The sequence below is a fragment of the Macrobrachium nipponense genome, chromosome 8 (assembly GCF_015104395.2).
Source record: "Macrobrachium nipponense isolate FS-2020 chromosome 8, ASM1510439v2, whole genome shotgun sequence".
NCBI classification, from domain to species: Eukaryota; Metazoa; Arthropoda; class Malacostraca; order Decapoda; family Palaemonidae; genus Macrobrachium; species Macrobrachium nipponense.
Genome location: NC_087203.1, coordinates 58,077,217 through 58,099,456, shown reverse-complemented (window position 1 = coordinate 58,099,456; position 22,240 = coordinate 58,077,217). Strand labels below are relative to the sequence as shown.

At 40.7% G+C, this 22,240-nt stretch overlaps 1 protein-coding gene across 1 annotated transcript in view; it reads left to right on the top strand.

Annotated features, from left to right (window-relative positions):
* Window positions 1-22,240, top strand: part of LOC135223104 (nuclear pore complex protein Nup54-like) — a 146,628-nt gene that overhangs the window by 86,493 nt on the left and 37,895 nt on the right. Inside the window, exon 3 of the mRNA XM_064261608.1 lies at window positions 1,386-1,538. Coding sequence (XP_064117678.1) covers window positions 1,386-1,538 — 153 coding nt within the window. The remainder of the gene's footprint in view (window positions 1-1,385; window positions 1,539-22,240) is intronic.

Here is a 22,240-nt window from a genome sequence, read left to right as displayed (position 1 = left end):
AAGTTTATCATTAATATTTTCCAATAATAATACTATAAGTACAAAATTCATATCTGAGTATTTTAAATACAATAATCATTCCATTTCTCTCTTTTAAATACTGTAAGGACAACTCTCTCTCTCTCTCTCTCGTCTCTCTCTCTCTCTCTCTCTCTCTCTCTCTCTCTCTCTCCACAAGATACTTGTCATACATTTGGTGTTTCTATTTCTTCCTTTTATCTCTCTTGCTCTCAGCAAAAGAATTGATAGACAGACAAACATAACTGCACAGTCCTCTCTGTCTCTCTTCTCTGGAGAAATATATGTATTTATGGGAGGGGGAAAAAGTTGCCTACAGACATTCATTTCAATCTATTGAAACCGTAAGGAGTTATTTCTCTCTCTCTCTCTCTCTCTCTCTTTTGTATTTTAATGAAAATATACAGTAATTTGTGAACACACAGTGTTGCACATTGAAAAAAGTAAATTAGTGATAATTTTAGAGATACGGCCCTAAGAAAAATTGCAAATTAGTAGTGAAATTTTCCCTGTGGACATGTTTTCAAGAACGTCGTTCCGGCTTACGACGATTTTCGGGTTACGACGCGTCTTAAGAACGGAACCCCCGTCGTAACCCGGGGACCGCCTGTATATATATATATATATATATATTACACACGTATAAGGCAAACATTCTCAGTTTGCCTTATTTTAACGGATTTGAAACCATTAAACCATTGTTAAAAGCTTTTAATGTCAACCTTGTTTTTTCCTATAATAACACACTAAAAAGAATGTTAATAAAAATTGCCCCAGAGAAAGCAACAAAGATATAATTACTGACTTAAATAAAAATCAGTTGCCTTAGAGTTATTAATTGCACCCATTGTTTATGCTTGTTTGGAAAGGTTTCTTATCTTCCAGGTGTGTCGGATTCTGGTACTAATCCCTTTATAATTAATCCCTATCTGTCAGTTATACGAACCTTCTTGTATTGTCTTTTCTCGTATTTATGTCAGTATCTGCTCAGTAAAGGACTTTTAAAAGTCGAAAGATCTTTCAGACCTCCTTCGTTTATTTTTCCTTCGTGGCATTTATCTTTATATATATATATATATATATATATATATATATAATATATATATATATATATTATGGTATTTTGTAAGTATAGTAGACTAGAGTGGCATAATCTATGAGGTGGTAGGTTGTTGGTCGTGATTAGATGTTAATGCTGCAAGCAGCTTTTTATAAGTGGACTGACTTTGCAAATCATCGTAATGATTAATTCAAGAAAATGTACCTCATGAAGAGAGGTTCAAGGTTCATGTAGTAACTGTTCAGATCCCCTCTTTGAGTTGCAATTGGCAGTGTCTTATTTTTTGTGTTTCTTTTTTATTCTCCAGATGCAAACCAGCAGCTTCAATTTAACACTGGACAGCCTGACCAGTCTTTGGCTTTACATTTAGCCATTTGTGCTCCGTCATATTTTAATAATGAGAATGATGAAGTTTTAAGAAAATGGAATCAACTCCAAGCATTTTGGGGAGCAGGAAAAGGTATGTGAAAAATAATACTTATTTGTGTGAATATTACAGCAGCATTAATTGTAGTAACCCTTTTGCTTATGTGGATAGGCAAAGCAGTTAAGACTTAAAGGTTCAAATGACAAAATGTGTATTACATGGGTGGGTGTAACTTTTTCTTCCTTGAAGACCTGTCTTTCTTACAGTAATCTGTCACTTTTTACTTTATTTCATTACTGTCGAAAGTGTGTAGAATGCTTTTAAAGTGAACTTTTCATAGAATTGTCTTTACAACAAAAACCTTTTTTTCCTTTATTTGTCCAAACCCCAAGAAGCCCTAGTTACCAAGTACAGTGAGATCTTTCCCAGCTCAAACAGTCCCTTGTCACAATTACCTGTCTGTCTCATTTCACCTTGTATTTCATCTCTCATACACAAACCTTTGTAGATGTCATGCATGTGTAATAATGGATTTATGGGGAAGATTTCTTGGATGAAACAGGAAATTATATTTCCAGATTTTATTATGATAGTACGTACAGTATAAGGTGCCTATTCTCTCAGGCAGAGTCTGTGCATAAATCTCCTGTATTTCCATTCTCACTCACTCTATTCCACACAAATTCCACACACGCGGGTAACCAATTGTAGTTTTTCACAACTGTCAAAGGATTAATTTTACAAAATAGTTTATATTAAAAATGATACAGAAGTCAGTGGAACATGATTGAAAATAATATAATAACTGATTACAGGCAGTCCCCGGGTTATGATGGGGGTTCCGTTCTTGAGACGCACTGTAAGCCAAAAATTGTCGTAAGCTGGAACATCGTCAAAAATCCTAAGAAAACCTTACTCTTAATGTTTTGGGTGCATTAAAAACTATGTAAACTGCATTCTTATTGCATTTTTCATCAGAAAAACCTTCAAATATTGATTATTTTGCATTTTTGGAGTCATATTTCTTATGCCAGATCAGCGTTGTAGGCACCGTAACCCTGGAACATGCATCATAAACCTGGAAATAATTTCTAATAAATATAATTGAAAAGTGTTGTAACCTCGGAATGTCGTAAGCCGAACCTGTCGTAAGCCGGGGACTGCCTGTATTTCAGTATTTATAAAATAATAATAGTATGTGCTAACAGTAAATCACATACGTTCATGACATATCACAAGGGCCAATGTATGTAACATACATAAAGAATTGTCATCGTCCTTTCGACTGCTCAAGATTAGTAACCATGCAAGTAAGTGCCAACATATTCAAACGCAAGAGGTCTTTCACCAAAAATTACTTCATCAACAGAATATCAATTTTGCCCTAGTATATCCAGACTTTGTCATTAAGATTTTTATTGTTTATCACAGATTTCTTTTATCTCTGCGGCAGTTCCGTTCCCAGGCATGTGCTGATAAGCGAAAACTGCCATTAACCGAAACTCAGTGTTTGTTCATGAAACTTACCTGTCAGATATATATATAGCTGTATTTTCTGACGTCCGACAGAATTTCAAAACTCGCGGCACACGTAGTGGGCGGCCAGGTGGTAGTACCCATTCCCGCCGCTGGGAGGCGGATATCAGGAACCATTCCCATTTTCTATTCATATTTTTTCTGTCGCCGGTGCTGGAAACAACTGTTTGCAGTACCTCCGTCTAGGATTTTTGATTTATCTCGCTTTAAATTATCTGGATTGACTTTTGGTATCGACTTCTGGATTGTTGGATTGGCACGCGTAATAGTGGATTGGTTTTTGATTTTGGATTGGCTTTTCTGTGTACATGATGTCGGGATCAAGTACAGGGAGTTTCAGAGTGTGTGTGAGGAGTGAATGTAAGGTGAGGCTTCTTAAACCTTCAGTTGATCCTCACACAGTTTGTATGGAATGCAGGGGGCATGTTTGCTTGGTTGATGATCGGTGCAATGAATGCAAGGATTTGTCAGATCATAAATGGAAGATGTATGAGACCTATCGACGTAAATTGGAGCGCGATAGAGTCAGGAGGTCTTCCTCCAAGAGCAGTTCTACAAAAGGTAAGGAATGTAACATTTCTCCTCCTCTAACACCGGTAGATTTTGTTCAACCTAATCCTGTTTTGTTGCCTTCGGGCCCTATTGCTGTGTCTGGAGAAGGTAACACCCTTTCTCTGATTCTTGAGTCTATTCGCGCTCTTGAATCGAAAGTGTTGGCCTTAGAAACTGGCCCTGTGAAAGTTTGTGATAGTGCCCCTAGTGTTGTGGAGGGGGCGTCAGATCGGCCCCATAATGCCTCTAGGCCTAGACCTCTATCGGACTCCCAGGACTCAGGGAGTGGGTATGTCGAAAGCCGCAAGAGGGTTACGGGGGCTCCCCACCGATCTGGCGTCCCTTCGGCAGGCCTTGTTGCTAAGTCCCAGGCTGCCAAGGAGCGCGCACGAGCGCGCGTCCTGAAGGATTGCTTTTCGTCCTCCGAAGCGTCCTCCCGCGCAAGGGGTGGAGCGCTCGGAGAGACTCGCGTCCGTTGAAAAGGACTTTTCGTTTTGAGGACGCTTCACGTCCTATGTCACCACTTTCGTCAGAGGACGCGTATGACGCTTTTCCTCCTCAGAAGAGAGGTAGAGCCTCAACCGACGAGGACGTTGGTTTGCGCGCACAGGCGTGTTCACCTGAGATGCAGGTAGCTGTACCTGCTAGAAGGAAGGAGGCGTCCCCTCGCCCCTCGCCTTCTCGCAGGGTCAGTCCTGCCCCTTCTTCTGCTCCTTCGTCACCTACGAAGGATATCCTTGTGTCCCTTCAGGACCAGATTACGTCTCTCATGTAAAGGAACTGGCAGCGATTTTCCTGTCGCTGCAGTTCTTCGAAGACAAACTGTCAGGCAAGGTCGTTCAAGTCAACTCAGACAGTACCACAGCCCTTGCATATCTAAAGAATCAGGGAGGAACTCACTCCAGATCCCTTTTTCTCCTTGCGAGGGAAGTTCTGCTATGGGCAGACGCAAGGCACATCAAGATCCTGACGAGATTCGTGGCAGGGGTTCAGAATGTCAGGGCGGACCTTCTCAGTCGACGAAATCAGATTCTGCCAACAGAATGGACCTTGCACCAGGAAGTCTGTCAACAATTATGGAGATTGTGGGGACGTCCTCTAGTTGACCTGTTCGCTACGTCAAGGACGAAGAGGCTTCCTCTGTATTGCTCCCCGGTTCTGGATCCAGGGGCAATTGCGGTGGACGCGTTGCTCTGGAATTGGACAGACCTAGATCTTTACGCCTTTCCCCCATTCAAGATCATGGGGGAGGTCATGAGGAAGTTCGCAGCTTCAGAAGGGACAAGGTTGACTCTGATTGCCCCGATGTGGCCAGCAAGAGAGTGGTTCACAGAGGTCATGACTTTCCTTGTGGACTTCCCAAGAACGTTGCCCTGGAGGAGAGATCTACTCAGACAGCCTCACTTCAAAAGGTATCACCAAAACCTCTCCGCTCTGGCTCTGACTGCGTTCAGACTATCGAAAAGTTGGCCAGAGCGAGAGGCTTTTCAAAGGCAGCTGCGAGAGCAATCGCTAATGCTCGAAGAGCCTCTTCAAGAGCTGTCTACCAGTCTAAGTGGGCCTCCTTCAGGGCATGGTGCAATAAGGAAAAAAGGAATTTTCCTCTTCCATGACCTCTGTGAACCAGATAGCAGATTTCTTGCTCTATTTAAGAAATGTGCAGAAATTGGCAGTTTCCTACAATTAAAGGTTATAGGAGTATGTTTTCTGCCGTTTTTCGCCACAGAGGACTGGACCTCTCGACAATAAGGATCTACACGATCTCTTAAGGTCGTTCGAAACCTCCAAGATTTTCCAACAGGCAAGACACCCTCATGGAATCTCGATGTGGTTTTGAAACATCTAATGCTAAGTCCCTTTGAGCCTCTCCACGAAGCTTCTCTAAGGGACTTGACGAGGAAAGCGCTTTTCCTAGCTTCTCTGGCGACGGCGAAGAGAGTTAGTGAAATCCAAGCGTTCAGTAGCCTAGTGGGCTTCAAGGGGGACAATGCTGTCTGCTCGTTGAGCCCGTCTTTCTTGGCAAAAAACGAGAACCCGTCTAATCCTTTGGCCGAGGAGCTTTGAAATCAAAGGTATGTCGGGTCTCGTGGGTCAAGAACCAGAGAGAGCCCTGTGCCCTGTCAGGGCTCTCAAGTTCTATGTTAATAGAACTAAAGAGATAAGAGGTCCCTCAGGTAATCTCTGGTGCTCGGTGAAGAGACCAGATTTGCCGTTGTCGAAGAATGCTGTGGCTTTCTTCTTGAGGGACGTCATTAAAGAGGCTCATTCATCTTGCCAGAAGACTGATTTGAGCCTCTTTTAAAGTGAAAGCTCACGAAGTCAGAGCCGTAGCTACTTCTCTTGCCTTCCAAAGGAATATGTCTATCAAAGATATCCTTGATAGCACCTTTTGGAGGAGCAATTCCGTATTCGCCTCACATTACCTCCGGGATGTGAGAACGATTTACGAGAACTGTAGTTCTTTGGGGCCTTACATTTCGGCAGACACAGTTTTGGGGCTGAAGGTAGCTCTCTCCCTATCCCTTAGCTTAGTTTAGGTTAGTTTTTTATTGTGTTTTTGGTTGATGGTGAGATCTTCTGTGGAAATCTCCCATTCTTTAGTTTAACTGTCAGGGGTTTTTTGGTTAGTTGGTCAGGTGGTGGTCGGTTGCTGTGTTACTGCCATATGTTTGGCTAGATGGTCTTGTCACATTGAGGTCACGTCCCCGTTGACAGAGCATCCAGAGTGCACCAGCACTACAGGTCTACACCTGGCTGGCAACTCTGATAAAAGCAGAAGCAGGCTTAAGTGACAGTAATCACAGAGTCTACTTTGCTATCAGGTAAGGAACCAAGAAGTAAATCTTTTTCTTAATTTAAGTTTCCTAAAAATCCTATTCTGTCTCTACCCACCATCCGAAGGTGGGTTCAGCTATATATATATCTGACAGGTAAGTTTCATGAACAAAATGTTATTGTTATAATACAATTAAGTTTGTTCATACTTACCTGGCAGATATATATAATTAGAGTGCCCACCCTCCTCCCCTCAGGAGACAAGGGTCATGAATAAAATATGAATAGAAAATGGGAATGGTTCCTGATATCCGCCTCCCAGCGGCGGGAATGGGTACTACCACCTGGCCGCCCACTACGTGTGCCGCGAGTTTTGAAATTCTGTCGGACGTCAGAAAATACAACTATATATATATCTGCCAGGTAAGTATGAACAAACTTAATTGTATTATAACAATAACATATTTATGGTGCCATAAGTGCTTTATGGCACTGATAACCAATTATCGGTGTCATAAGCACCATTATGGCGTCATAAATCACCAATTTTATGGCTCTAGACAAGCCCCATAAAATCGGATCACCGATAACCACGGACTGTCTGTATATTTAATTATCAATAAAATCATTACAGCTTGGTTGAAGGGAAAGTGGTTGATCATTCATTTTGTGTGAAGGTTACTGTTGTGTGATGAATAATCAGTAATTTTATCTATGTAAAGTGCATATTATTTTGTTACTGATATATTTTCTCAGTAGTGGATTGCTATTTACAGTGTGCTGTTGTAGCACACTGTATTTATTAAGGTTTCCTGCAACATTCCTTCATCCTATGTATTACTTTTTTCCCACCAGACTGTTCTACTTTCTTATTCCAGTTTTCACATATTTAAATTGAAATTCTCTATAGTATAGTCTTTGTAAGATTCCATAAATTTTTAATAGTAATATTGTATTTCTTACAGTTCAATACTGAGCTTACAACAACAGGATTTGTATAGGCTAATAGCCCTTATGCACTCATAAATTTTTCCTTTTTTTCATATGGGATACTTTTATTTCCCTGAACTAAAGTAGCAATCTTTCCCTTTATCAAGGCTGTTGCTACTCTTTTTCTTATGGCCCTCTTAACAACTACTTTACAGATTCCAGTGCCCCCTCTTCTTAGTTCTGGAACATGATGTTAATCCTTCCCTTATTCCTCATTTACTCATCTTGTACATTTTGGAAATCAAAGATATTTTATTCTGTTGTATATTGCGCAATCCTGTGCATCTCTCATGTCCATCTATTACATTCTTATTAGACCTCTTCTCTGCGACAGAAGCCAGTGGTCTTATATTCATGGTCCCAGAATTGTTCATTGGAGAAGATGACTCCCTTTTGGCGCCAGCTCCACTCATTAACAGTTGAGATGCACCATTGGGAGATTGACAACGCTGTGGAGCTCATGGCCAGATACATTCCACTCACGAGGAATGTGGTGGCCAACAAGCTAAGTCATCGGAGTAAAGTCCTACGTGCGGAGTGGTCTCTGCATCAGGACATAGAGGATGGGCCATTTCATCTTTGAGGGAGACCCATGTTAACCTCTCCCACTCGCTTCAACAGGAAGCTGGAGGTCTACTTCATGGTGGTCCAGGCTCCTCTTCCTCTGGCAGAGGACACTCTACAGCATCCTTGGGACAGTCTCAAGGTGTACGCCTTCCCACTGTTCTGTCTGATCCGTCAGGTCCTGAACAGTAATGAGTTCCAGGAATCTCGGGATAACCTTGATGGGGCCTCTTTGGCCAGAGGCAGAGTGGTTCCCATACCTTCTGTATCTTCTGTCAACTATTCCAAGAGAAATTCCCCCATGGAACAACCTCCTTTGCCAGCCTCATATGGAAAGGTTCCACCAGTTGGTAGGATCTCTATCGCTTTATGACTAGAGACTGTCAAGTATCTCCTGAGAGCAAGAGGCTTTTCTCATAAAGCAGCAGGCCAGATGCCCAGCTATCTCGGGAGGTCTTCGTCAGCAGTTTACCAGGGCAAGTGGGCCGAATGGGGTACATCTCATCACCGCCAACTCATCGCCGCCCACTCATCCCCGGCCCAACTCATCCCTGGCCCAACTCATCCCTGGCCCAACTCATTCCCGGCAGTGATTAATGAAATTCAGTAAATATTAAAAACACTTTATTCAGAATCAAGTATGGCTCATGACACTAAAAATAAATTAACACCATATATAATTAAAGACAAAAAATCCATGAAAATATAGAAAAAAAAATTTATTTTATGTTATGAGAAATGCCTCTTAAATATTCCATGGGAGTTCTTTCATTAAAATTTTGAACAATTCTAAGAATGCGGGAATCAGTATCCCTGTACTTTTTTAATTTGGCGGGTGGTGAACTGCCTGCTATAAGTGATTCCAAATAAAAATCTCTACCTTTCTGAACTTTTTTAAGTACGTTTATGAATTTCCAGTGTAGGATGTTCTATTCCTAATTCCATTTGTAATCTTCTGTTCGCTCCTTCTGCATGGTTGTTTATTTTATCTTCATGATTCAAAGTTCGAAAATACAAATTCCACATTTCCAATGGAAAGAGTGGTGCACGTCAGCTATTTCCACGTCTGTTTAACCGACCTATATAATTGTCTTAAAGCCAGTTCAAGATTGGCACATGCTCTGGGGATAATTCATCAGCTAAGACATCAATATATGAATCAATGTGATTGACAGGTACAAATGCAAGCGCCAGTATCATCTTTACTTGTAAAGAAAACTGGCTATCGTTATTATAGCGAGAACTTAGACCCAAAGCCGCAATGTGTTTTTGCATGTTTTGGCTAAGGTGAAAGAAGCCTTCACCCTTTTAGTTCGACTTGTGGAAAATTTTCCTTGATTGCCAAAAATGCTGCAATTTCAAAATCACATACAACCGATTTCGGGTTTACTGTTGGTTGACATTCTTTTATATTCTTTTGTATTCTCGCTTTACACCTGCCGAGCTGATCACATTTCCAGAACATCAAATTGCTGACCGTTTTGCTGAATTTGTCGAAAATGAACAAATAGCCATCATGAGAAAATTTCGCTTTGCCTCTCTAACTTAAAATTGAATCCATTGTAATGGGTTTACTGAAAGAATGTAAAACTGAAAGTGATATATCGAAAGGTTAATAATTACTAACGTTTTAGATGACAAACATCTGATTTCATACTTGGGTACCTTTGTTTGTAATTGGTAATTGAGTAATTGTCGTCATGCGTAGAAAGGTAAAAAATTACTAACGTTTTTGTTGACAAACTTTGATTTCATAGTTCGGTATTTTTGTTTACAAATAGTAGGATTGGTAATTGAGTAACTGTTGTTTCGTTTTTATTTACACTGCCTTGCAGTGTGTGTGTGTGTGTTGGACCAGTGATGAGTTGGGCCGGGTATAAGTTGGGCTGGAGATGAGCTGGGCTGGAGATAAGTTGGGCCGGGGATAAGTTGGGCCGGAGATGAGTTGGCGGTGATGAGTTGGCTGGCGATGAGATGGCGGCGATGAGTTGTCCCATTTCGAAGTGGGCCATCGACTGTGGTTGGGGTCGTCAACAGGGTTTCTCTCCACTTGGAACTTCGGTCAGCAGATAGTGGATTTTCTAATCTTTCTCAGAAACGAGAAAGCTCATTCTGTCTCAGCTTTCAGGGGATACAGTGCATCTGAAGGGCTTGGACATCTCTTCATCCTGGGAAATCTCGATGTTGTTCAAGAAATTCAAACAGTCCTGTTCACCAAGAGAACTCAAACTTCTGATGTGGGATCTTACTCTGGGCCTCAGTAGTCTCACTCAAGCTCCATTCAAGCCACTATGTCGATCGTCAGTCAGGAATCTGACTCTAAAGGCAGTTTTTCCTGTTGACCTTGGCTTTCTTTAAGAGGGTTGGAGAGCTTCGTGGCCTGAGTTATGACTAAATACACCAGGAGTTGGCGGCCCATGGCTTTCAAAATTGTCCCAGAATTCGTAGCTAAGACTCAAAATCCCTCGGTTCTTGATGGCAGATTTGCCTGGTTTTCAAGTCCCTCCCTGAATGAGTTTGTTGACAGTGATCTGCAGGAGTTCTTGCTTTGTCCTGTCAGATCTTTGCACTGCTATTTAAAAAGGGCTCGTCACCTAAGGCCTAGGTATTGTAGACTATTTGTTAGCACTGGCCGGTCCAGAATGGAAGTGTCCAAGAACTCCATTTCATTCTGGCTGTGTGAGGTGATTAAGCAAGCATACTCCTCACCTTATAGCTCTGTCACAGAGTCTGTGCAAGCTAAAGCAGATGACATCAGAGGAATGAGTTCCACGTTGACATTTAAGAAGAACTTGTCTGTTCATAGGATTTTTAATGCAGGTTCCTAGCTTCAGCAGATCACATTCACTTCCTTTTCTTGAAGGATATTGCCCACATGTCCTTGGACACTTTTTCCTTGGGTCCGGTGGTGATTGCCCAACAAGTTGTGTTGCTCATTCAGTGCCCTTGGTGGGACAGTTTGTATCTTACCTAAGATGATTGTGTGGAAGAGATAATGAGTGAGATGGCTGGTCTCCTCCTTTCTCTTTTTTTCCTTTCTTCTTCCTACAGGTGGGTGAAGAATAAGACACGTCAGAAGTGGGACCTGGTATGATACAGGTGAGCATGGCAGCCATACGGTGCAGTTGTTTGGTTTGTTCCTATACAGTAACCAAATGTTCTTCTCAGTAGCACTTACTCCTCTCTTTGACAAGGGGAGGGAGGAGTGTTAACAAACCCCTGTGGTCTACATGGTTTGTTGCTTGAACAGACAGAGTTCTCATTACCTTCCACGAATGCAAGAAATCTGGACATGTCTCATTGTGTGTAATCCTAGCAGGCTGAGTTTTTAGATATTTGCTTATCTATTCTCTCATGGTCTCAGATCCCCTTCATGGGAACTCGATCTTCTAGGAAGGGTGGTCAGGTGGACTGAACCTCCAGCTGGTTCAGGGTACTTGTACCTCCCTCCAAGTACCATAAGTCTATCCTATTGTTAAGACTGAAGGTTTGTTCCACATATGAACAAATGAAAAATTTTTAATTAATTTAGATTTTTCAAAGCTAACAAACCTGAGGTTTTAACGTTAACTGCCCACCTCTAGCCGAACCCTCTCTCATATCCTGGGTTGGAAGAAAGACTGACGTGTCACGAGGTTCCAGGCCCAGTCTATGACCAGCTTCCACCTCGTATATGGTGCTAGATAATCCTATTGTTAAGACCTCAGGTTTGTTAACTTTGAAAAATACAATTTGATTAAAAATTTGTCATTTTGCTTCCTTTCCATTCATCTTAAGTTTTGTTTTGATTGCAATGATTTCCATGCTGATCTTGCAATTTTTCAACATTTCTTTGGCATCTACCTCAGATTCTGATATTAACACCAGGTCATTTACTTTTATTAGCTTCCCTAGTCTTCCTTTTATATATAGCTTCCACCATTACCATAATGAACTCTAAAAGGTTCAGTTCTGATCTTGGATGTACACTAACATTTATACTAAGTTTTTCTGACATACCTGCCACTGTCTTTACTAGGTCTTTCAGTATGGTAGAGTATTATGACAAACTTAGTGAGTTAACATTACATTACTCCCCTGCTTTCATAATGCCCTTGCAATTGCTTGTCTGTCATATGTCTTCTCAAGATCCACAGATATGTGGTACAATCACTTCCTCTTTGTATGGTCCTTCCTCGGTGATAATTTTCATTATAAAGGCTGACATTGATTTTCCCAGCATGAAGCTAGAGTGGTAGTTGTTTACATTGACAAGGGTTTCCACTAGCACCTTCTCCAGTATATTTAACATACTCGAACATCTTTATTCTCTTGTAATTTTCTTGCTGTAGTGCATTCCCCTTTCCTTTGTAAGTTATTGTTATTCCTTATTTGTCCACACAAACTTCACTTGTTTCTATTGGGATACAAATGCTTTGCCTTTTATATAGGGAATCCTTCTACTGTGCTTGCATGTGGATGGCAGTGTACTGACTGAGAAAACAAAAGAATAACAGGTAAGCCTAGTGTGTCTTGCCCACTCCTTACCAGCCCACTCAACCCATTGTGATTCCAACTGCACTTAAGTGTGAACATTATTTTTATGCATGATACAGCTGTGTACTGGGGACTTCTGTGCATTCCGGTATTGCTTTCGCTATTATTGTGGTATGTTTATTTCACAAAATTAGGGGTGTGAAGTGCCATAAAGTGCTTTTGTTCACGCTAGTGAAGTTCTTAGTGAGAAATTAGGGCAGTCAGTGTTACATGTTCTTGCTATTTGTTCTGAGTGTTCATGAGGAGAAAGAAGGACAAGGACTATCAAGAAGAAACAGAAGCAGCTTACATCCTCATCATCATCTTTACTGTATGCCTCTGGCTCATCCCAGGACACTCTTCTTTCATGTAGACAAGAAGAAGGGGAAGTCTAAGGCCTCACATAAGAAGTCAAGGTGGATTCCTTACATGCACTGCTCCTTCTCAAAGCAGAACAGGGGTGTGGATCACGAGTGTGTAAGCTTCATACCTCTGGCAGGGCTGGTGCCTCCCCATCTACCCACTTTGACAAAAGCACTACTCCTACCTATTCTCCTATGAACTCTTGGGTTCACACCTGGATAAGCTTGTACCCTTTGCTTGCTCTGCATTTGCTGGTGATCAGGTGCACATTGTGGCCCAAAACCCCTCTTCCTGTGTCTCCAAAAAGTTGCTTAGAGAGGGGCCCACACAACCTGTTTGCTCTCTGAATGCTTGGTCTATGGATTGTGCTTGCTTCACTAGCAGGGTAGGTTCTCCCTTTCATTTTTCTTTGGGAGGGTGTAGGCCAGGGGTTTATGACCTTTTATTAACAATGTATCCTTTTTGGTGTTTTTAATGTCAGTAACGTACCCCCTCCACAATGTCAGAAAAAAAATTCCATTGTGTATATTTGCAAGTATTGTGGTAAAGGGAAGTAAGCACATAACTAGCCTGACATAACCAGTATTATTGTGAACACAAAGAATTCCATAAAAATAAAGAAAATTTTATTAAAATTATTTACCTGTTTCCATGCAGTAAATTTTCAAGGTTATGGTATTGAGCTGCAAAAACAAAATACATTATTATTACATCAGCAGCAAAGGGAGTTAATGAGATTGCTGAAACTATTTTTCATCAACTGGACTAGTGAGCTGAGGAGCAGTTTTTGCTAAAGCACATCGAAGGCCGGCTTCCACATTCATTCCAGAAATTAGTTTTGATTTTATGACCAAGTACGCTGGAAAACCCAGTTTCTCGTATGATTTGGATATTTTACACCAGAACCTGACTGAAGACTTTTTCTTAAATAGATCACAAGCACAGGAACCACCCATAAGTTCAATAAACTCTTCCTCAATAGCATCATTAACAAAAGCAACATCTGTATGGAAAAGGTCTCTTAATTAGCTTTAAGTTTCCTTCAGACACATCAGGAAAGTGTCTGTCTATTTCATTTTGCAGTAAGGAAAGTCAATCCACTTATAAGCTTACCATTTGAACTACAGTAGAGGTGTCCTGCCTGTCAGCAAGTGGGTGGTCATGCCCCTACCCCTAACAACCCATGGGGAGCACATACCCTTGACAGACCCTTGGTGTACCTTGTACTCCAAGTTGAAAACCCCTGGTGTAGGGGATAGCCATTGTAACTGCTAGGTCTAACATGCCTTTTCCAGTGAGAGGCACATCTGGTTCTTTGCAATATACTAAGAGCTCTATAGGGAACAGAAACTTGCAAGACTTTTTTTCCTTCCCCTGGCTTCGGCAAAGAGATTAGGCAAACGCAGCCTTTCCTTTGATGTTAAGCACTCAGTGGGATGGAGGTCTGTTATGCTCAAGTTTGTCCAGGAATTTTTAGCAAAAACTCAGAATCCGTTGGTCCTTGATACTAGATTTAAGTCCTTTTGAATCCCATCATTATAGGACTTTGTAGGTAATGATTAGGATGAGGTGCTGCTATGTCCAGTTAGGGTGTAGTAGTGGTACTACTTCAAGAGAACTCAGCCTCTCAGGCCTGAGTGTCAACACATCTTCGTTAGTACTGGCTCAGCCAAGAACAAGGTGTCCAAGAACATGATCCCTTTCTGGCTTCGTGAGAGTCAAATGGTTGTATTGTTCGTTTGACAAGGAAGACAGGAGTTCAGTCTGTGTAAGAATTCACATGGTTAGGGGGAGCACCTCAGTGGCGTGAGCGATATAGTCTTGACCTGCCACCTCGGTGGCCGCAAGTTCGATTCTCGGGCATTCCACTGAGGGGTTAGAGATGTGCATTTTTGATGACAGAAGTTTACTCTTGACGTGGTTTGGAAGTCACATAAAGCCGTTGGTCCCGTTACTGAATAACCACTGGTTCCATGCAATGTAAAAACACCACACAAACAAATGAGGTTAGGGGTATCCCCCATCTCTAGTTTTCCGGAAGAGCCTATCAGTTCAGCGGGCACTATGATTGGGGGTGTGGTTGCACCAGACCACATTACGATGGTTTACCTGTAGAATGTTGCCCACAAGCCATTAGACACATTTTCCTTGGGCCCTGTGGTGGCTGCCCAACAAGTTGTGTAGCTCACCCAGCTCCCCTCAGGAGACAGGTAGCAAGTGACAGGTCTCCTTCCTTTTCTCCTTTACCTTTCTCATAGGACAGAGAGGCAGGTAGATTGATTAAATACATGTCTCCCTCTCTTAGACGAGGTGAGAGAGGGATAGGGAGTGAAACAAACCTGTTGGTTTTATTAGGAAGTTTTATTGTCTGAAACTTTTGGGTACCTCCAAGCCTTCATCAAAGGTAATGAAACAAACTCATTACTTTACACCAGAAGTCTGCAGTTGCAACTTCCATATGTTCAACAAACTAGAGGTGCAGGATTCCTTCCTCAGCTCTTTTCAGACTAGGAAGGCATTTATGGGTGGGTAGAACCAGCCAGTCAGAGATTTGCCCAGACCCCCCCTACCCCCCATGGAGAAGTTTCTCATGTAAAGAGCAAAACTTTGTAATGTGTAGGAACAAATAAATTTTTAAAGTAATTTGTATTTTTCATAACAAACAAACCTGAAGTTCTTTACATTCATGTGCCACCTCAGCCATTCCTCATTATGGTACAGTCAAACCTCTGATTTCGTACGGCCTGGTTTTCTTACGATTCGGTTATCATAGAGTTTTTCTGACAAAATTTCGACTCCAGTTTCGTACACATCTTCAGATTTCGTACATTCGGAAACGCTCCTTCTTGGGCCAACCTCATGACTAGGCCCCTTACTGAGCTCCCCCCAAAAATATCCTGTGTTCTCTCGTGACCAATTCTGTCTTTGTTTCTCGGTGAATGAGCATCAACTCGATCGTTAGCATTCCTAATCACCCCATGTGTTTGTTGTGTTTTGTGCTTTTTATTTGAGTGCAACTGCTAAATACAAGCCATGATGGGGCCAAAGAAAGTTCCAGGTGCCAGCCCTTCTGTAAAAAAAGGTGAGAAACATTATAGTATTCAAGAAAAAACTTGTAGCAAAGTATGAAAGTGGCATATGCATGACTGTTCTCTCTATACTGTACAGCAAGTTCGTTTCAACAATCAGCTTCTTCCTAGTGAAGAAAAAAGAAATCAAGGCAGCTGATATTGCAAAAGGGGTAATGTCTTTAACAAAACAGAGATATGGTGTGGATCAACAAAAAACAGTTAGTGAGAGATAGTGTGTCAGAAGTGATAATTTGTGAAAATGCAAGAATGTTGTATGCTGATCTCAGTATGCCTACAACAAGTGCTGCTGTTAGTGGTTTTAAGGCCAGCAGAGGCTTGTTTGAAAAATAAAAAAAGCGAAAGGGCATACATAGTGTCGTAAAGCATGGGTAGGCTGCGAGTTCTGACAAATGTGTGGCCGAGGAATTAGTCGATGAATTCATAGAATATTTAGTCTGAAGGATTCCTCCCTCAACAAGTCTTCAGTTGCAATGAAACAGGTCTCTTGGAAAAAAATGCCAGAGGACCTACATTATGCAGGAGGAAAGTTCATTGCCAGACACAAGCCTATGAAAGATAGGCCAATTCCCTTGTTCTGTGGGAATGCCAGTGGGGATTTCAAAGTGAAGCCCCTATTGGTGTATCACTCTGAAACTCCCCAAGTGTTCAAGAAAGACAAATGTTATTAACCCTTAAACGCCGAAGCAGTAAAAAAAAATTGTCTCCCGTGTGCCGGAGGTGTTTCAGAGTGAGCGCGGAAGCGGAAAAAATATTTTTTTCAAAAAATCACAGCGCACTTAGTTTTCAAGATTAAGAGTTCATTTTTGGCTCCTTTATTTTTCATTGGCTGAAGTTTAGTATGCAACCATCAGAAATGAAAAAAATTATCATTATCATATATAAATAATGCAATATATGACAGCGCAAAAACGAAATTTCATATATAATTGTATTCAAATCGCACTGTGCGCAAAACGGTTAAAGGTAACAAGTTGCTTTTTTTTCGTTGTAATGTACACTAAATTGCAATCATTTTGGTATATAACACATTGTAAAACGATAAAAGCAACACAGAGAAAATATTATCACAAAATAATGCATGAATTCGTAACTCGCTGACGTAAACAAATATTTTTATCAAAAATTCACCATAAATCCAAATATTGTCCTAGAGACTTCTAATTTCTTTCAAAATGAAGACAAATGATTGAATATTACTATACTGTACGAGTATTAGCTTACAATTGCAGTTTTCGACCATATCTGACGAGTTAAAGTTGACCAAATGTCGAATTTTTTTATATATATTTTTTATATGCAATTATTTCGGAAATAAGAAAAGCTACAACCTTCAAATATTTTTCGTTTTATTCTACATGAAATTGCGCACATTTTCATATATAAAACTCTATGAAATGCCTAATATGAAACGGAGCAAATATTCCGAGAATGGGACATACGCATTTCGGAGATTAGTGGCGGAGAATCCGCGCACGGAGGGAAGGAAAGATTTATTTTTAAATTCACCATAAATCTAAATATTTTGCTAGAGACTTCGAATTTGTTTCAAGATGAAGATAAATGACTGAATATTACTAGACTGTAAGAGTTTTAGCTTACAATTGCGTTTTTCGACCATTTCGGTAGAGTCAAAGTTGACCGAACGTGGTTTTTTTTCTATTTATCGTGATTTATATGCAAATATTTAAAAGATGAGAAAAGCTACAACCTTCAATTATCTTTTGTTGTATTCTACATGAAATTGCGCACATTTTCATATATAAAACTTTATGTAACGGCTAATTTAAAATGGTGCAAACATTACCACAATCGCACGTATGATTTTTTCGGAAGAGTTACCGTGCGGACGTAAAGAAAATGTTATTTTTTTCATAAATTCACCATGGGTTGTTTTTAGTTGTATTGTGCATGAAATTGCGCACATTTCCATATATAAAACTTTATATAACGGCTAATTTTAAAATGGTGCAAACATTACCACAATCGCATGTATGATTTTTTTCGGAAGTTACCGCGCGGACGTAAGGAAAAAGTTTTTTCATAAATTCACCATAAATCGAAATATTGTGCTAGAGACTTCCAATTAGTTGCAAAATTAAGGTAAATGATTGAATATTACTAAAATATAAGAGTTTTAGCTTACAATTGCCTTTTTCGACCATTTCGGTAGAGTCAAAGTTGACCGAAGGTTGAAATTTTGGCAATTATCGTTATTTATATGAAAATATCTCAAAACTGATAAAAGCTACAATCATGAGTATTTTATTGTTGTATTCTACATAAAAATGCACACATTTTCATAAATAATACTCCATGTAACGGCTAATTTACAATGGTACAAAAATTATGTCAAAGTGACAAAATAATTTCCGAGATGTGTCACAGATACTTTTTAGTGCGGCAAGAAAGAAATTTGTGCTTGCACGCCTGTGTAATGATTGTAAACAAAACAACACCTTGATCCGTGAACTCTCAGCATCCCCCAAGGCGCGTGATTCAAAAGTTTTAGGCTGGTAGGCCTATAAGTATTTTTCCGCGAATTTTAAAAACAACTTTTGTAAGTCGACGTAAAATACGTCCAGTCGGCACACGGGAGACAAAAAATGTCGACGTAAAATACGTCCAGTCGGCAGTAAAGGGTTAAGAAATAAATTCCCTGTGATGTGGAATGCTAAAAAAAGGCATGGTTCACAAGGCTTTTCACTTAGTGCAGTGTTTCCCAACCTTTTCCAAACCTAGCACCCCCTGTTGTCATGTCTAAGCAGTCCAGCACCCCCTAATTATCTTAATTATTAATATCTTATTACTAGGTAACTAGAAGGATAAAGGAATGTGAAGTGTACTGCTTGTTCAATTTTATTTTGTTCATTCCTTAAAACTAACACAAAATACCAATATTGTTTATAAAAGAAATAAAAAAAATGAGAAAAAAGGAAATTGCATGGATTTAAATATGTACAATTGGGTAATCAATCATATGTACATACATCAATGTGATTTTTGCTGTTGCTTATGTGCAACTAGTTTCTCAATTCGATGCTTTGTGTTGGCCAGAGCCACCCTCATATCACGAAGCAACCCAATTTGAAGTCGGTTCCGGGCAGTTGTTTTGATTTGGAGCATGGTGGAGAAAGCCTTTTCACAGAGGTAGGTAGTTGGAAATGGGATGATCATTTCCAGCGCTGCCTTTGCTAATCCAGGGTATGCTACCAACTGATCACACCAGAAACCTGACAGCGGTAGTGTGCGAAATTTTGTTTGACAACCCTGGTTCACCTGCAGATCAATAAGCTCCTCCTTTAGGTTATCATCATCATCCATATCTGCCAAGAAGGGCTGCTGTATCCATTCTGGAAATGAATGATCCATGGGAAAGTATTGTTCCTTAGTGGTCTCTAGGAGTGAGAGGTGAGCAACAATATTTTCTACAAGCATTGGCTGGATTGCCTTGTCTCCATGTTTTTCATCCAGGATAGGAAAGCTTCCCACATTTCCTCCCTGGATTCGACGCTTCCACAGTGATATTTTCTTCTTGAAGGCTTCTACCTTCTCTGTACAATCAATATTATTAGCAAACCTGCCTTGCATGGACAAGTTGAGATCATTCAGATGACCGAAAATGTCTGCCAGGTAGGAGAGGGAGGGAATGAAAATTTCGTCCTCAAAATTTTCAGCAAAATCACTCTGATACTCTCGGAGAAATATTGCAATCTCATCAGCGAGCTCTGCAATACGTGTCAGCATTTTTCCACGGGAGAGCCATCGCACTTCAGTGTGGAAGAGAAGCACCTGATGTTCACTTCCCATCTCCTCACAAAATAACTTGAACACTCTGCGGTTTAAAGCACGTCCCCGGATGTAATTGACAACTTTAACACAGACGGACAGAACTTCTTTCAAATGAGATGGCAATGTCTTTACCGCCAAAGGATGGCGATGGAGTACACAGTGCTTTGTAATGATATCTGGTACCCTCTCCTTCACTAGAGCAGCAAATCCAGACTTATTCCCCAGCATGGCTGGGCCACCATCTGTGCAGACTGATCCTACCTTCTCCCACTTGATCTGATGCTAAACTAGTGAAAGGAGATCTGATTACTGTATTTTAAGGTATTTTTACCTTACGTTGAAACCCTGCATGTGGTGTGTATGTTCCAAATGTGTGTATACATTGAAAACTTGTAAAGAGTAAACGTGTGTGTGTGTGTGTACCCTACATACTGATGGCTAACTTCATTTTATTATTATTATTATTATTATTATTCAATTCTTGCACACTTATACTTCTTACTTTTGACCAGAAACTATCACGGAAAAGGTTGACATATTCATTTTAGATAAAGAATCAACATAAAACAACCACTTAACTGTAATACATCTAATTCAGGAAAAATAATAAGCGAAATGACAATATGCACACTGAAAAAAAACATAGCCTACCCACGTGCTACGAAGCCACTCGCCTCTGATACCAGGGTTCCAAGATTTTAGTTTTTCAATACTTTAGTATTGAAAAACGTCATCACTCCTTTTACAGATAATAACATGAAGCGACACATTGGGGAGAGAGAGAGAGAGAGAGAGAGAGAGAGAGAGAGAGAGAGAGAGAGAGAGAGAGAGAGAGAGAGAGAGAGAGAGAGAGAGAATACTTTCCAATGGACTTACCAGCATTACTGGAAATCAAAGATAGTCTTAGATATGCCGACAAAACTCAAATATGTAGGAGCTGTACTGCTCTGTTGCACTGCTACTGAATAACTACAGTGCTACTGTCTGGCTGCCACTGGCCCCACAGTCTAGCCGCTCTCATGTCAGATACAAACAAGTACCGAACGTGTACTGCAGAACTGGTCAAGCCTTGCTAGGAAGTGATATTTTACCGTCATGTGTGTATCGCTTCCCAGCACCCCCAATAATTGATTTCAGCATCCCCAGGGGGTGCTAGCACCCCAGGTTGGGAAACGCTGACTTAGTGTGTCAATGAAGTGTTTGGCCTGCATGTGAAAAAATACCTCCAGGAAGATCACTTGCCATTTAAGTGCCTCCAGGTATGGAAAATGCTCCTGCACCTCCTCCTGGCTTGGAATACCAGCCCATGGACCAACAGATCATTTCAAACTTCAAGAAACTGTCCATGAAGGCACTGTTTCAAAGGTGCTTTGAAGTTACTGAGACACTGAATTGACCCTAAGAGAGTTTAGAAGTATCACTTCAGTATCTTCAATTGCATAAGCCTTATAGGTAAGGCTTGGCAGGGAGTGACTTCCAGGACGACAATGAACTCTGCTTGGAAAAAATTGTGGGCAGAATGTTATGTTGGGAATGATTTTGAAGGATTTGAGGCTGACCCTAACGGCCCTACGTGTTGTGGAATCTATTGTGTCTCTGGGGAAGTCCTTGGGCTTGGATGTGAGTGGCAAGGATGTGGAAATGTTAGTGGATGCCCATAGGGAAGAGCTAACCACTGAAGAGCTGCAAGACCTTCAGTAGGAACCAACACATGCCAGATGAGGCATCAGAGGAGGAGGAAGAGAGAGGGGATTATGTGCCTACTTCAGTGATTAAGGACATGTTTTCTCCAGGTGGAGTGACATAAGAAATTTTGTGGAGAATTATCATCCCAACAAAGATGATGTAATCTATGTCTCCACCATGCTTAATAACAATGCCTTGTTTCACTTTAGGCAAATTTTAAAAAGATGCCAGAAACAAATGTCTCTGGACAGTTTTATTGTGCAACAAGGGAGCAGTAACTCAAGTTGGATCTAGTGCTAAAAAACAAAGAGGGGAAGTAACCCCAGATAGTGCTAATAAAAAACAGAGAAAAGTAGGCTCAGATAGGTCCTTGATATCTGAAGTCCTTCTGGAGGGGGATTCCCCTTCCAAACATTAACCTCTCCTCCTCTCTCTCCCCTCCTCTCCATCTTCTGTACTCTTAAGAAGAGTCTTCAATAAAGGTAAGAGTGATGTTAACCCTTAATGGATGGATTGATCATCAGAAGTAGTAATAACAGGCTTGGGGTGTTGGACAGATTGATCTTGTAGTTAAACAGTATTACACGCCATCGATTTGGAAAGAATCGGGTGGGAAAGAGGTGCCAATACTTTTATACGTACCCCATAAATTCACTTATGGCAACTCTTATACTGACTAAGAACACGTGTGGGCGTCTCAGGACTTCGGTAGTGCTTGTGACTTGAAGGGGGAATGTTCTGCATCTCTCTCTCACATGATGCCTTTTTGCAAATTTGCTCATAAATATACCAAGGGGTTGCGGTTGTTTTTTGTTGTTGTCTTTTACAATAGTATGTCAGTTGTAAATGTAATTTTACAAAGAAAATTGCAAAATAAAAAAAAGTTACTGAATCTTTGTTCTTGGCAAATTTACATAAATATTTTTCAACAAA